At 41.8% G+C, this 15558-nt stretch overlaps 2 protein-coding genes across 3 annotated transcripts in view; one reads left to right on the top strand and one right to left on the bottom strand.

Moving 5' to 3' along the window:
• Positions 1-15558, top strand: part of PRMT9 (protein arginine methyltransferase 9) — a 344299-nt gene that overhangs the window by 99693 nt on the left and 229048 nt on the right. The gene's annotated exons all lie outside the window — the stretch shown is intronic.
• Positions 486-15558, bottom strand: part of EDNRA (endothelin receptor type A) — a 42734-nt gene continuing 27661 nt past the window's right edge. For both annotated transcript variants that reach the window (XM_032793213.2, XM_032793214.2), the window contains exons 4-8: positions 11285-11483; positions 8001-8153; positions 6045-6178; positions 4775-4883; positions 486-2186 (exon numbers count right to left, since the gene is read on the bottom strand). In XM_032793213.2, the coding sequence (XP_032649104.1) occupies positions 2046-2186; positions 4775-4883; positions 6045-6178; positions 8001-8153; positions 11285-11483 (736 nt within the window). In that variant the 3' untranslated portion in view covers positions 486-2045. The remainder of the gene's footprint in view (positions 2187-4774; positions 4884-6044; positions 6179-8000; positions 8154-11284; positions 11484-15558) is intronic.

Here is a 15558-nt window from a genome sequence, read left to right as displayed (position 1 = left end):
GACAAGCTTGTAGAGCCCACTCTGCCATACCTTCACTGCAATTGTTGGCCACACTAGCTAAATTGGAGCTAGCATGGATCTGTCTATACAAGGGGCAACCAGATCTCTCACTGCAGGATAGACACCTCTAAATGAGGGAGTATAGGTCAAGAGAACAGAGTTTACAAGAGACATCAATTCATGTTGAACTGTATCACATCATAATGCATTCTGTCACTGTGGCATTGGTGATGTCAGAGTACAGAGAAACTTCACTATGCCAAAACTCTCAGAGGATTATCATTATTTGTCCGATTATTGATACAGTTTGGGTGATAGGCTGTTTTGAAAGAAATTCAGCCAGGTCTCATTCAACAGCATGCTCTTGAGGACCATTACAGAGCATTGTCAGATTGTATATTTAAGTTTTTAATATATTAGCACACATTCATATGTGTGTGTATATATACATGCATATATGCCATAAAGACAAAAGCACATAAAAATACATAAAGTAATTTATGGAGCAGTTTTTTCATATACACTGTGCATGTAAACATTTGAGAAATTGTGCAGTGGAAGTCACTGTAGTCACTTAATATTTTGACTTTGTAAATAATGTGCAGGCTCGTGTCTTCCGTTTGAAACACAACTGGATGTTAAGAACTACATTGTGTAACTGTTGCTATTACTTTTCAACCTGGTAAAACAGATTCTATAGATCTTATGGCAGATTTCTGCAGCAGGTATATTGTATATGATAGTGCTATATTTCATTCCACTATTTAGTAAAATGCAATCTAATCAGCAAATGTAACAGCCAGACAATGATTTTCATGCCATGTAACCAAAAAGTTGACAATAACAAAGAGAAAGTTATGTCACACGTTTACACATATGCGAGCAATAGCATCTATTACATTATATTGTCAGTTGCATTTATATGGTTAATAACCCCAATAAAAACATCAAACTCATTTTAAATGTTTGAACTTCATAAGCATCTCTCTCTTTCCATGCGCGCGCGCACGCACACACACACACACACCATATGCACGCACAGCTCCTATGGACTCCAATAGGAGTTTTGCCTTCACATGGACTGTAACTTCAGGTCAACAATTTGTAAGCAGTGATCATTTTCTGAGAACAGTTTTGGACACTTTTAGTAACACTTTACTGTGTTAGATTGATATTGCTGCGCTCCACTTCAACTTAAATCCAAAAAAGATACAGTCTCTGCAGAATAACAGGCCTAAGAGCTAAACATGACTGGCTAATTATAAATGTGCTTCAAGATTATCTTTTACAAATGATAGCTCTTTTGCTGATATAGAAAATATATGTTTATTTTGTAAAGAGAGTTAGAATAAATAGCACATTATAATACCCTACTTTTGGTATTAGTCTGTGCTGTAAGCGCCTAATGTTGGTGCTATTTTTAGATGGTCTATTGAATTGTGATCTTTGAATTGTGAAATGCTAACTTCCCAACTAATGTTGTCTCATTTTGAAAAATTAAGTAAATAAAATACTGGTGCGGACTGACACATTTCCAAATAAAAGCTTTTAAAATTCATGCTAAACAGACTTTTATACAGGATATGTTCACCACTCAGTTAAATGTTTCCTTTAAAAAGTGGCAGAAAGACAGAGATAAACTATATCCTCACAGATTCCACATTCAACATCTTCTGAAAATCCCATGGTGACTAATTCTAATTGGCCATCAAGTAAAAAGATGGCTGGGTACCAGGTACACACTGGACATTTCCTGCTTAGGTCAAAGATTGCAAACATCCTGCACAGTGCTGAGAGACTCTTTCATTTTTCATTAAGAAGGTGAATGTAATTTTCAGAAACAGCAACATTGTCAAGAGGATCCAAATTTGCAGATCTTTAAATTTATAGTCAATCCATTAAATCACCTCTGAAATTAGGTAGAAGGGCAAAGAACGTCTGAATGGATTATATTTTGTGGAACACTCAGTGGATTCCCTCTTAAACAGCTTTCATGTAACATCTTTTCCTCCTGGATTCTGAAGTGGTCTCAGTGTCCTTCAGTCTCAGTTTATGCTGTCCTTATGGCTGCTTCGATCTGTATTGTGGTTATTTAGTTCATGGTTTTTCCACTGAATGCTTGTTCCATTCATTGGCACTGAAGTCACTAGACTTTTGGATCGGTAGCAGCAACAGCAGAGACATGACTGGAAAGAAAAAAAGATTTCAAATAACATAAATCTAGAAACTCTCTATAGAACCATATTCTGTCTTCAGATGTGTGCATGGGATTCCAAGTGAAGAAGCGGGAGCTGCACATAGGCAGAGTTTCGCCTTAAAAATGCAGGTGATTCTGTAATTGCCCATCTCTATGACATAACAAAATTAAGGCTTGACCTTACACTCCTTATTTAGGCAAAATTTTCACTTCACTGAATGGGAATTTTGCCTGAGTAGGGTGTGCAAGTTGAGATGCCACCACACTCCTCAAGTGTAATGCATTGTGTGATACATTCCACTCTACAGCAGATCATCCCTTCCTGTCCTGCAAACTAAGACAGTGTTCTAAGACAAGGTCTAGTAGTAGCAGACAGGAGGGGGTGAGGAAAACAAGAGCTCCTCAACCTCATCCTCTTTAGATTCCCATCCTCAGCCTCTCTTTCTCGCTTCTTCATCCCTTCCACCCTTCTAAGAAGCAGAGAGAGTAAGAGTAGGAGCAGACTTTTTTTTTAGCCAGGAGAGTGGTGAGGATGGTGACTCACGCCTATGCTACTGGATTCTGCACAGGCTGGGAGGCTCCATTACCTCTTTTGAAAAGTGCAGCAGCACAACGTGCTCCCTCGGTCTTCCTCCCCCATCTCATGGAAAACAAAGTCCGATCCTAGGCAGGTGGGATTCCTGACTCTGCTCCGGAGAGGGAAGGGGAATGAGGACTGGGATTCCAGCAGCAATAGCAGGACTAGTGACCTCTCCGGGACACAGCAGCAGCAAAAGAGCTGTGCAGCTAGGCAGAACTAGACTTAAGTTAACTGTATTGTGTATCTGTGGGTTGGGATGTAAAATAACTGTACTGATACTCAGGTAGAGGGATAACTTAATTGTCACATGCAAGAGCGGCGCCAGGGTTTTTGGCATCCTAGGCGGGGGTCTTTCCGCGCTCCCAGTCGGCGGCAATCCGGCGGCGAGGGGGTCCTTCTGCTCTCTCGGTCTTCAAGGCACTTCAGCGGCAGGTCCCGGAGCGCAGAAGGACTCTCTGCTGCCGAATTGCCGCCGAAGACATGGAGCGCGGAAGGACCCCCCGCCGCTGAATAGCCGCTGAGGGCCACAAAATGCTGCCCTCCCAAATCCTGGTGTCCTAGGCGACCGCCTAGGTTGCCTAAATGGAAGCATCGGCCCTGGTCACATGGGAGGATGGCCTGAATGTATTGTGTTTGGTATGTGGGGGTAGATTATAGGGAGGGGATGAGAGGCATAAATTAATTGTATGACAGTGTGTGGGGTGGCCCGAACTAATTGTACTGGGGCAGGCAGAGGGACTGAATTAATTATATTGGAGGCAGCCTGGGTAGGTAGAACTCTATTTCCAGTGCCAGTTCTCCAAATATCCAATGAGAGGTCCAGGCAAAAATCCATTTCACAAACCCACCAGTCCCCAAGCACCCTGGGCAGGGATTGCCCCCTCAGCCCCCCGCAATTTGTAACTGCTCGCAAATCTGGTTTTATTTCATTTATAAAGTGTGGAAATATCCAGGGCCAGCTCCAAATATTTTGCCACCCCAAGCAAAAAAAAAGCAAAAAAAAAAAAAGCTAGAGTGCCGCCCCTTTAAAAATGGTCAGAATGTCGCCTTGTGAAGAGCGCCACCCCAAGCACATGGTTGGAATGCTGGTGCCTAGAGCCGGCCCTGGAAATATCCTAAAAAACCCTCTAAATTAGTGAATGCAATTCTGAACAAAACACAGGTGTTCCACATTGTGACCATTTGTCACATGATTCATTGGCTTGTATCACACATTGGCAGGTTTCCTTTCTTTCCTTTCATATAATCCTAACAGCTAAGGAAACTATACATATTTTGAAGGATCAGCTGGTTTCACAGTCCCTTCGCCCCCCATTGTACTTCTTTCTACTCTTTCATCTTCTCTTTCACTTTACTACTTTTGTTGTGAATGGGTACTTTAGGAAGCACCAACAACAGCAATTTGGAGGTACTGTCTGATAAGTAAAGGAGGTTACTTTAGCCCCAAGTTTTCAGGTGTCCATTTTGAGTTCATGTGAAAAATGGACTATACAGCTCTCCAGCAACTGCGAAAGTCATTCCACTTATTTAACTTCCAGAGTTTGGATTTAGTTTCCTAACTTTGGGCTTCCAAAGTTGAAAATTTGAGCCGAAGTGTGATTTCCTGATCACGGGGAGATTGCGATTTCTGCCAGATGTATTCATCATTCTGAGTAGATGCTAATATTGGGAGAAATGTGATCAAATGAATTCCACTCCATGTATGCACATTAGGTGGGTAGACAATACCTAACATGTACATGCACAGATCACTGAATGTTTGACTTGGTGGAGTTTGTCAAAATTCTATTATACTGATTTAGTATCTACACTGCATGGATAGTTTCAGCTCTCAGTCTGGTATGTGCTATGTGACCTTCTAGCTAATAAATTAGATAACTTCATACCTTTAAATGCTCTTCCTTAAACTTTATAAATACCTATATTATCATTAAGTACTTTAATGGAGCATGTCTGCGGGACAGCTACATAAAAATGTCTCATGCCAGAAGTCTTACCTGGAAACAGTTTTTAAACTTCTTGCTCACAAAATAGAGAGCTATGGGGTTTATACAAGAGTTCATGGTTGCCAGGTTAATGCTGATGTAATCCAGAGGCAACAAGAAACTAGATAATAAAAGAGAAAGTAAAATAATTGCAACTCTTTACACATTGCACAAGCATAGCACATGGATACTTTTCTCTAACGTATAGGCCAATTCTCTACTGTCTCTACTGGGTTTTGTGAAATGTTACTGGGGGTTCTCAGGAAAAAATTCTCTAATGGCAGGCACAGCTGACCCTAGAGACCCTGGGCAGCCCAGGGCCAGCAGCCCAGAGCCCCTGGACTTCCATGAGCTAAGCAAATCAAAGCAAGCATCTCTATCACACTGAGGAGATTTAAACTGCAAGACTCCTTATAAGAAATGGAAAGGGAGGTGGATTTTTTTTGCTGTTTTTAAAATTAAATAGGCCGCTACTATTGTTTTTAAAATTATTATGAAGAACAAGCTTAAGCTTTGTTGTAATGTACGTTCTTTGCCTGGACTGCTGAAGACCTGAATGCTTGTGTGGGAGGAACTCTTTGAGTTGGCTTCTTAAATACCTTCCTGCTCTTTCACATCTGATACTCCTTGATGAAACATAGGAGCCTTCTCTTATAATAGGCTTATTCAAACTGACACAAGCTACGAAAGTGAGATCTTGGAAGAGTGTTTTAATAGTTTAATAAAAATACTGTAATGATAAATAATAATTAATCATAAATAGTGTGTAATAAGCATGTCATAAAAACAAATTTTATATTTCCAAGATCACTGCTTTTATAATTTATACTCAGGTAAAGGAAAAAATTCCTGGAAATATTCACTTTTAGGAGGGGGTTCGTGAGACTTGACATTCTATTGAAAGGGATTCACAGGTTGTTAAAGTTTGGGAACCACTGGTCTATGCTGATCTTCTAGCATAGGTAATGTGTCAGCAAAGGCCTGTCTGAAATAACTAGTCAGACATTCCAGTTTGGAAGAATGAGAGGAAGGTGAACATAATGGCAATGGTCCAAATTCTGTTCTATCATGAAACCTCATTGGAATGGAATCCCCTAAAACTGAAGGATATAATGGAAAGATCAGAAAATGGAAGAGTCAGCACTTACAATCTTCTAGTGTCTGGCTCTGACTGGTTAAGTTACCAGTTCTCACAGCTGCATGAACAATCACATTAAACTCTAGGTAACATATCACCTTATATTTTTTCATTCTAAATGGTTGAGATAAGAAGATACAGTACTTGAGCAGTTCACATCTGTTAGGATCCCTTTCACTGTATACCATTTTCTTCAAAATTCGGCTCAAATGGAGAGGAAACCAGCAAAGGGCAAAAATCACTACCAGACAGAAAACTGTCTTTGCAACTTCTCGACGCTGAAGGAAGAAAGCAAAGAAAAAGATTACTGATACATGTCAGTCACATTGCTATATAAGGGTAGGGAAGTGATAGCAGCACAAAAATAGGCAGTCTAGATAAAAGCATGCACTTAAGATTGCTCATGCAAAACTCATGTTTATTCAGGAACAATTATCAAATTAAGTGGGAGCTTTTCATGAGCAGACTACAGGCTCAGGCCTTTACAGGTGGTTTCACCTGAGTCTTGTCAATGCATATGTCCTGTCCAACAGGTGTGGGTGGGTTAGTGAAAGGAATTGTGTGTGTGTGGGGGGGGACTGTTTGAGAATATAGTTCTTGCCTCTGCAGCTGCCACTGGAATATAACATGCAGGGTAAGCCTCTGTTGTTACAATTTTCAGCCATATTACTCCAGTTAATTTCCAGATATGACTTCATATTATTGCTTCTTTCTTTAATAGCAGTTATCAAAATATGAAATCTGATGTAACTTTGACTTCTGTGCTAAGAATGGGCTGTTGCAGCCAGGAGCACAATTAAGCATTAATGTGGAGGAGGCTGTGTGAGGAAGGGGAGAAAGTGAGAGAGCAAAAATGACAATTAAAAAACCACTTTTTTATAAACTGAGGCATAAATCCACCTTGGCTGGGCTTTGGAGATCACAGCAAAGTAGTGGGAGGAGGGAAAGTAGTGGGAGGAGTCCTTTCCACACAATTCTATTTCTAATGGCTGGAGTGGACTCTGGGGTCCTAAAGCCACCTGGCCCATGTGAGGAAGGACAGGAGCATCTGCATGGTGGAGGATGCAGTCTCTCCTTTGGCCCACCTGACTCTGGCTCTATTCCCTTTCAAGCACAGCTGTGGAGAGCACTCTCATAGAGCTCACTTTGTATTATGAACGGGGTAAAAACCCTAGGACTCACCCTTGTGCAGTGAGACTGCAGAGGTATAGCCTTTAAAGGGTGATTCACCGCTGTAGCCAGAGGGTCAGGATTTGAGGGGGTGAAATAGGAATTGTAGCCTCCTTTCAGACCTTAATTGCAGGGACTTGGCTAAAGGTTTTAAAACCACAGTCTGGAAGGTAATACAGAAAAGAGCTGCAAACCAAGCAAAGTACGGTCTGATATTACTGTGAGTAACTTTGTGTCATAATCAGTGTTTACACTAGACTTCTTTTTGCCACTCACGATTGCAATGATGGGAGCATCAGTGTAAACAAGACATTGATGTTTTTATCACTATCTAAAAGTGTTCAGAATAGGTGTAGATGAGAGAGTGGCAAAAATACTGATGGTGGCCCGAATCCTGTCTATACTAGTGCTCTTACTGTTTCTACCACCAGTACAACAAAGAGTGATTTCTCCAAAAAGTCTAGTGTAGATAAGGTCAAAGTGTTTATAACCAGGATGCATGATCTCTAGCTCTTTTCAAGAAATGTAAAGTATTCAGCTGTAGCTAAAGTGGAAAGGACCAGCAGAGCTTTATGTTTAGGGTAAAAATTCAGAAAACACATTTTTGCCAAATCTTTGTAGCAGCATTCCAAGGAATTTAGCCAGTAGAGATTTAAGGTTAAAGAGTGGATAAGCAAGACTCTCACACTTTCTTAGGAAAGGAAATAAACACTGTTTAGTCTTTTGAACATACAGTCTCCAATATCTACGTATTCTATAAATTACTCTTGTGTTCTGGGTTTGGTTGAATACCTCAAGGTCAGAAGTCACCGGTAGCCTCACTTTCTATTTCTGGCATTTATTTTATTAAAACCTGTTTTGAAATGTTTATAAACCAACTTGCAGACACAGCAGCAGTGTTTTCCCAACCTGGGATTCCCTAATATTTACCTGCTTAAGATGTTCGCTGAGGGCAATTCTCAAACTGTTGTTCCTTCTGTTTAACATTTCACAAGTCATTAGTGTGTAAAAGACAGCAGTACATGCTAGTGGCACACAGAAATAAAATCCAAACAGCCACCAATCCTTTGCGTTTTTGTAAAACTGAAGATGAGAGAAAAAGGAGAATGAATTCTCTCCAAATGCAATGCAACAGACAACAGAAATATAACAGAACATGTGGTGGTTGATAGTGTTTCTTCTGAGCCTATTCAGTGGAGTGAGCTTTGTGCATTCTTGTTCCTTGTAAGATGTGTTTGTGGTGGAGTAGGATTCTGACTGTTTGCAGAAGATTTTTTTCTGAGGCATCATCAAGACATTTCTCAGGGAACAAGATAAATATATCTAATTCCTACTCCTGATTTATCATCACTTGTTAATTAGCCCATAGTTTTAAAGGGTTTGAATTAATAATAAACCTGTATTTTAATCTTCATAATGGTGTGACTAAACTCATCCCTTATATTAAACTGAATAGTTATAAGGTGTTCTCTTACCAAGGTTTGCACCTAGCATATTATGCCCTTGATTACCATGCTATTTCTATATCTAATATAGAGGAATCAGGGAGATGACCTTTAGCCTTGAATACTTTATAGAGACAAAACAGGCATTTGGCAGCAGCATAAACGTTTAATTTACCCTGGTGATAACCTGTCTATAACTTTGTTACAATCTGTCTTGGGTTGTAAATTGATGCTTCAGGAAGTGCTTGCTGGGTATTTATGCTCATGCATGTAAATCAGTGCTCAACACTTACCACACAACTGACTTGCCAAATAGAAACAAGTTGCAGGTTGACTCCTAAGACCCAATAATAACACAAACACTACACTGCATATTAAACCTCTAGGATAACGAGTCTTGATAAGAGCCTTTCTCAGCAAAAGTCATTTACCTTTTAAGGCTCTTGTAAACTGTTCTGGATTCCAAAATGGGCAGGTTAAAAATGTCTTGTAAGTGTAATCATCCTCAGCTATCAGTGGATAGATTACTAGTTGGTGTGCTTATGTAGTAGGCAGATAGAGGCCACTTAATGTGTGCTTGTCTGGAAAATGTGACGCTTAAGACTGGCTGCTTCCAATGGCTTCAGCTGCCTGGTTAGTTTTAACCATTTATTTACCTGGTACGTGTGATATGTGATTTTCGTGACAGGAAATCAGGCCCAACAATAATGTCCCAGTACTTTCCTATGTACAGTTAAACTGCTGGTAGTGATTTAGGAAGCATATTACATTTGACAAAACATTTACAATTTTATTCCTCTGTTGGTAGCTATATTTGCACACTTGAGGACATGCTGTATTCTATTTTTCCTTTTTAAAGAGGAGCTGTTTTAATCACCAAAACTCTCCATTGAAATATGACATTTTAAATACTTCCTGTCTCCAGGTTATTAGTCACTGAGCCGGATGTGTGTAAAATGGGACCACCCTCTTCTTTCTCAAACTGTTTCCCCTAGCTTGCTTATTCCTAACGGATGTGATCTTACTTGTAACATCACAGTTCCCACACCAAAATATCATAATGTTAATAATGGAGGATTATGTGTCTCCTAACTGCTGTAGAAAGAAGTCAGAGGTCTGAGATCTTGTTTACATATATTTCTGAATAGTGCTCAGTTTCTGAAAAGGAACAAAATCAAAGCTATGCTCCAGATTAACTGACGTCCATTTAATGAGGTTGATTTTTTATGCACTCCATCAGTACAGCCATGGGTTACTTGAGAGGAAACATAAGTTACTAAGGGAAAGCTTTCTCTCTGGACAGGTCAAAGGAAAGGAGGGACCACTGGTCATAGGCCTGGTTCTGAAACCTTTATACATGTTGACTATCACACAAATATTCCCATTGAAGCCAGTGGGACTGTTAGTAAGAAAGTACTACTCAGGATAAGATTTTCAGAACTGGGCCCAATAGCACTTCACCTCTAGTATGATTTTGGGTCTTAAGTAGGGTTTTAAAGCCCAGTGTACCCAATTTCCGATGGACTTCCCCATTAGCTAGGATGTAACCAGGTCAAACTTCAGTGAACTTACTCCTTCTCCTGTTGCACAGATAAAGTCCAGAACTGAGATCTGAGGGGTGTTATTGGGAGGAAGGCGTAAAGGAGATAGTTCAGGAGGACGTCTCAGAGGAACGACTTTACGTTCCAGATGGGACTTCATAGGAGCACACCTAGAAAAGCCACTCAGGGCATATGATGAATCAACACACACCCTTAGTGCACTGGCCAAACTCTCTCCCCAGCTGACTTTCTGAATTGTATTGGTTGGCTCTTTTCTCATCATCACCACATGGAGGAAGGGGTGGTGGGCTCTTTGCATAGCTGTATTCTCTGTGGGCAGAAGTTTCACCACGTGGGATGCACAGCCTGGATTCTGGTAGCAGAAACCCAAAAGAGTCAAGCCTCACATTTTAAAATTTTTGCTGCCTGGACTGGGCAGGTGGAGATTGCCATTTGCCACCTTGTTGCCAGAGAGACAAGGACTGACAAGACATACACAGAAAGAAGAATTTTCCCTGCTACAGGATGTTCCTCCAGATCATGCTTGAAGCATCTTAGTAGGGGAATGTAGGGAAGCTTGCACTGCTGTCCCCCATGGTGGACCTGTTCTGTGCTGAAAAGGAACACTTCACTTTCTAAAACTCCCATGAGGACTACATGAGTGTGATAAAGAAAAGTTTAAACGAACAACAAAAAATACACCCACAACCTTTACCAACTTGTAGACTCTGTATACAGCACTCACTTATTGACATGTCCAAGTTATAAAACCTACAGCGAGATGTCTGTTAATGATTAATTAAGGAATCTGAGCTGCAAGAAGCTTACATCAAAGTACAAAACTGGACTCATTTAAGAGAAATAGGCATCCTTTTGTTTGCCTTGTAAGTCCACATGGAACTAGTTTTCTACAGGAAATGTGCATTTTAAACATGTTTCCTAATGCTCTCAGCCTCCTGGGATTCACGTCCTCACATGAGTCTTTCAAGTCTTTCAAAGGATAATGCTTTAAGGTCAGATTTACTTTTATTAGCTGAGGCTGAATATGAGGACTCATGACTAAAACTGAAGTTCCCTATCCTAGTTAATCTACTTTTGTATGAGTCTCAAATTTTAATGGATAAATAAAGCTTTGTTTCACTCTTCAGTCCGACATCCTGCAAGAGTCTATATTCTAAACTGTCGATTGCAAAAGAAGGATCTTTGATTACTTTAATATTATACATACCATCATAAACTTGTTTGTAGCATTGAGCATGCAGGTAATATGATTTTCATCTTTGTATTTGAAAGGTATCATGACAAAACCAATTGCTTCTGGAATAGCCAGTATAAAGGAGAGAATCCAAATGGAGAAAATTTCAATAGCAGTGATCATGGGGATACCAATTCCCTGAACACGACTCCAGGAGGCAACTGCTCTGTACCTAAAGTAAAGAGATAAGCATGACATTCCAGCTTGGAAGAGCTCTTAGGTTGCCTTAACATATCAGGGATGGTTCTAGATTCCTTAAACTGCCTCAGAGTGGCAGCCTTAGATCTGTGTTACCTACGTGATAACAGAGGACCCTACTCATCCCGGAAACCTACCACCGATAATGCCCCAGCAGCATTGTGGAACAGATCAGGAAGTTGGTGGTAGACAGCTGGATGCAAATATTTACATAGGGCAGCACTGTATCTGCAGGCAGTTAACTAATAGTTTATATCCAGAGTAGGACTGTCAATCTTCCTAGACTAAATTACTGAAAAAACCCCCAAAACAAAACCAGTCGCAAGCAGAAAAACATGTGTGTTTTGTTCACTCGGTTTAAAGTGCAATCTTCCATTTATTTTAAATGCTAAAAATACCAGATTTTAAAATATGGGGCAATTTCTAGCCTGGCCTCAGAATACAAATACTATGGGTGCTAGATAGTGCTATTGACAGGATGTCAATTCAGTCGCAGTACCTACATCACTTTTCCTATGAGAAACTGAAACACGGGATAAGAAAGTCTGAAAATAAAATCCATGCTAAAAACAGTACACTTTTTTCCATAACGTTATCCATTTAAAAATAAAGAGGTTACCAGTACTTTTCAGAAACAGGCTGTGGTTCTCTGGCAGCAACAGTATATTGTTCCCCTGTAGTAATCTAAAGTGGCCTGGTGGGCAGAATTCTTTAATCTATTCAGTTCCACTTTGCAAAATGTTTATGCTTAATTTGTTTGTTTACTTCCCCAAAATAGCAATAAATGAATATAGTATAGTAATTCCAGATGGGGAGGAATAGGTTTATCATACTGTCTGTTGAAGAAGCATTTTTCTGAAGTTCGGAAAACAAAATAGGAATCCTAGACATACTGTCCAACTCCTTGCGCAATATTTATGTACAATATGAATATGGGCCCACTGAAACAGTAAAAATATCAATGGGAGATGTTGTTAGTCATTGTAGGACCTGGTGGAAGTTCCATGTACAATCTCATTAATGTGATAGTGGACTTATGAATTCAGTCTCATACAGCAATGATATTTGGGAAATAGACTGAATCAATGGATGCAGGGTTGGGCCCTTACTCTCAGAGGAAAACTATTGGATGGCAGGACTGTAGAATAATAGCAGAGAATATAAAAGTGGAAGATGCAAAGTACTCAGTTTTTCATTGCTTTAATAGTATACAGACTAGAATCTCTCTCTCTGGTGTATACTACAGGCTCATACAGCATACTTGCAAGACATGCTCGGGAAAGGTTCTTAGTCTTAAGTTATATAAGCTTTCAAGATATTAAAATAGCTTAGGCCATTTTAGACTTGCGGGGGGGAAAAAAGGAAAAATTCAAAAAAAAACCTTATTTGAAATGTATTCCTATGCTCTTAGAATGCCCTACGGGCTTGGCTACACTGGAGAGTTGCAGCGCTGGTGGTGGCTTTACAGCACAGCAACTTACTCACCGTCCACACTTGCAAGGCACATACAGCGCTGTATGTCCCTGGCTACAGCGCTGCATGTATTCCCCCTCTGCCTGGGGAATAATGACTGCAGCGCTGGTGATGCAGTGCTGCTCCGCCAATGTGGCCACCAAAAGTGCTGTTATTGACCTCCAGAGGTATTCAGAGGTATCCCAGAATGCCTGTTCAGCCACTCTGCTCATCAGTTCGAACTCTACTGTCCTGGCCTCAGGTGACCCGCCCTTTAAATGCCCCAGGAATTTTAAAAATCCCCTTCCTGTTTGCTCAGCCAGGTGTGGAGTGCAATCAGTGAATCTTTCCAGGTGACCATGCCTCCATGCTCCAAACAAGCCCCAGCATGGAGCCATGCAGGCAGAGCACTACCGCGCCGGCCCCTACCCTGTCCCAAAGCTCTTTCCCTTGTGCCCCAATGTCAGCTCAAAACCCCCTTCCCCAGCATCCAGGTTCTTACCATCACCAGCTGCCTCCAACACCTATACATTCACCAACCAGCCCTGAGAACTACGACCCTTACCCTCTGCACTCAACCCCCATCACCATGCAGTATAGGCATCCTGAAGTGCAGCAGTCATTGCACAGCACTCCAGACAGGACATATTCAAACCTGTGACTTTACAGTTCCCCACCCCGCCTCCCTGCCCTTTTAGGTTCCCAAAATCTTGTGTGTCTGTCAGGAAAGTTATTTTCTTTTCAATCTATGAATTCTTGGCTTTGAAAACAGTCTTTATTATTGCAGAAAGTCAAAGATACCTTAGCCCAGGAAAGAAACAGGTACTGCAAATCAGCTTAGGAAAAACAGATTCTACTAACGTTGTAACCACTGCACTTCACCTCCGTGCAAGGCACCAAACATTTACTGTTGGTTTTCAGCCTCAAATTCCTCCTCAAGGCATCCTAATCCTTGAAGCCCTGTGCTGGCCTCTCTAGTAGCCTTGCTCTCTGGCTGTGCAAATTCAGCCTCCAGGCGTTGAACCTTGGAGGTTCACCTTCCCTTCACAAATATTATGGAGGGTACAGCATGCGGATATAACCACAGGGATCTGCTTTCCCCCAAGGTCAGCTTCCCATACAGAGATCCACCAGCGCCCTTTTAAACGGCCAAGCACACTCCACAGTCATTCGGCACGGCTCAGCCTGTACTTGAACAGGTCCTTGCTCCTGTCAAGCTTCCCTGTATGTGATTCATGAGCAAGGCATTAATGGGTAAGCGGCGTCTCCAAGGATCACAATGGGCATTTCAATGTCCCTACTGTGATCTTCCAGTCTGGTAAAAAAGTCCCTGCCTGCAGCTTCCTTGAACAGGCCAGTGTTCCGAAAGATGCGTGCATCATGCACTTTCCAGCCAGCCTGCGTTAGGTCGTGAAATGCCCACAGTGATCCACAAGCGCCTGGAGAACCATAGAGAAATACCCCTCTGATTAACGTACTCGATGCTAGGTGGGTGGTGCCAGAATAGGAAATATGCGTCCCATCTATCGCCCCTCTACAGTTAGGGAAACCCATTTGTGCAAAGCCATCCACAATTCCTGCATGTACCCAGAGTCACGGTTCTTTAGCAGGATGCGATTAATGGCCTGCAAACTTGCATCAAAATGATTCCAAACGTCGACTTCCACTCCAACTTGGTTCCCGACCGATCAGTACTATCTGGAGTTCCAGCTTCCAGACTGCAATAGCCACCCGCATCTTCCACCGGCAGGCAGCTCTCAATCTCGTGTCCTTGCACCGCAGGGTGGGGGCGAGCTCAGCACACAGTCCCATGAAAGTGGCTTTCCTCATCCGAAAGTGCTGCAGCCACTGCTCGTCATCCCAGACTTCCATGATGATGTGATCCCACCACTCAGTGCTTGTTTCTCGAGCCCAAAAGCGGTGTTCCACGGTGCTGAGCATTTCCATGAATGCCAGAAGCAATTTCGTATCATATGCATCAGGCGACTTGCTATCATCATTGGACTCCTCATCACTTTGAATCTTAAGGAATAGCTCAACTGCCAAACGTGATGTGCTGGCGAGACCCGTCAGCATACTCCTCAGCAGTTTGGGCTCCATTTCCCACAGAAATCATGCTGCACAGAAACTGTTGAGAGAGTCAAGATGGTGCCAAACGTGGATGGAAAAACAGGGATTGCTGGGATGTGAAGCGATGCATCACGGGGCGTTGGGACAGAAAGCAGAATGACCCGCCCCCTCCGCCCCCTTCCCACAACCCACGGCGCCAAAATGGGACGAGATGATCTGTGGGATAGCTGCCCATAATGTACCACTCCCAACAGTGCTGCAAATGCTCCAAATGTGGCCATACTGCAGCGCTGGTAGCTGTCAGTGTGGCCACAGTCCAGGGCTTTCCCTACACAGCTATACGAAGACAGCTGTAACTCCCAGCGCTGCACACCTGCAAGTGTAGCTAAGCCCTAAGAGTTTAGGTGTTTGCTCAGTCCCTGGAGGGCATATGAGACAAAGCTATAAGATCATCTAACTGAGCAAACTGTATTTGAATAATTTAGGAAATTACCCTCAGTAACAGAGCTGACTGAATAGCCAAAGAA

Source organism: Chelonoidis abingdonii, chromosome 5 (genome assembly GCF_003597395.2).
Source record: "Chelonoidis abingdonii isolate Lonesome George chromosome 5, CheloAbing_2.0, whole genome shotgun sequence".
Classification (NCBI taxonomy): Eukaryota; Metazoa; Chordata; order Testudines; family Testudinidae; genus Chelonoidis; species Chelonoidis abingdonii.
This window is presented reverse-complemented; position numbering and strand designations above follow the sequence as displayed.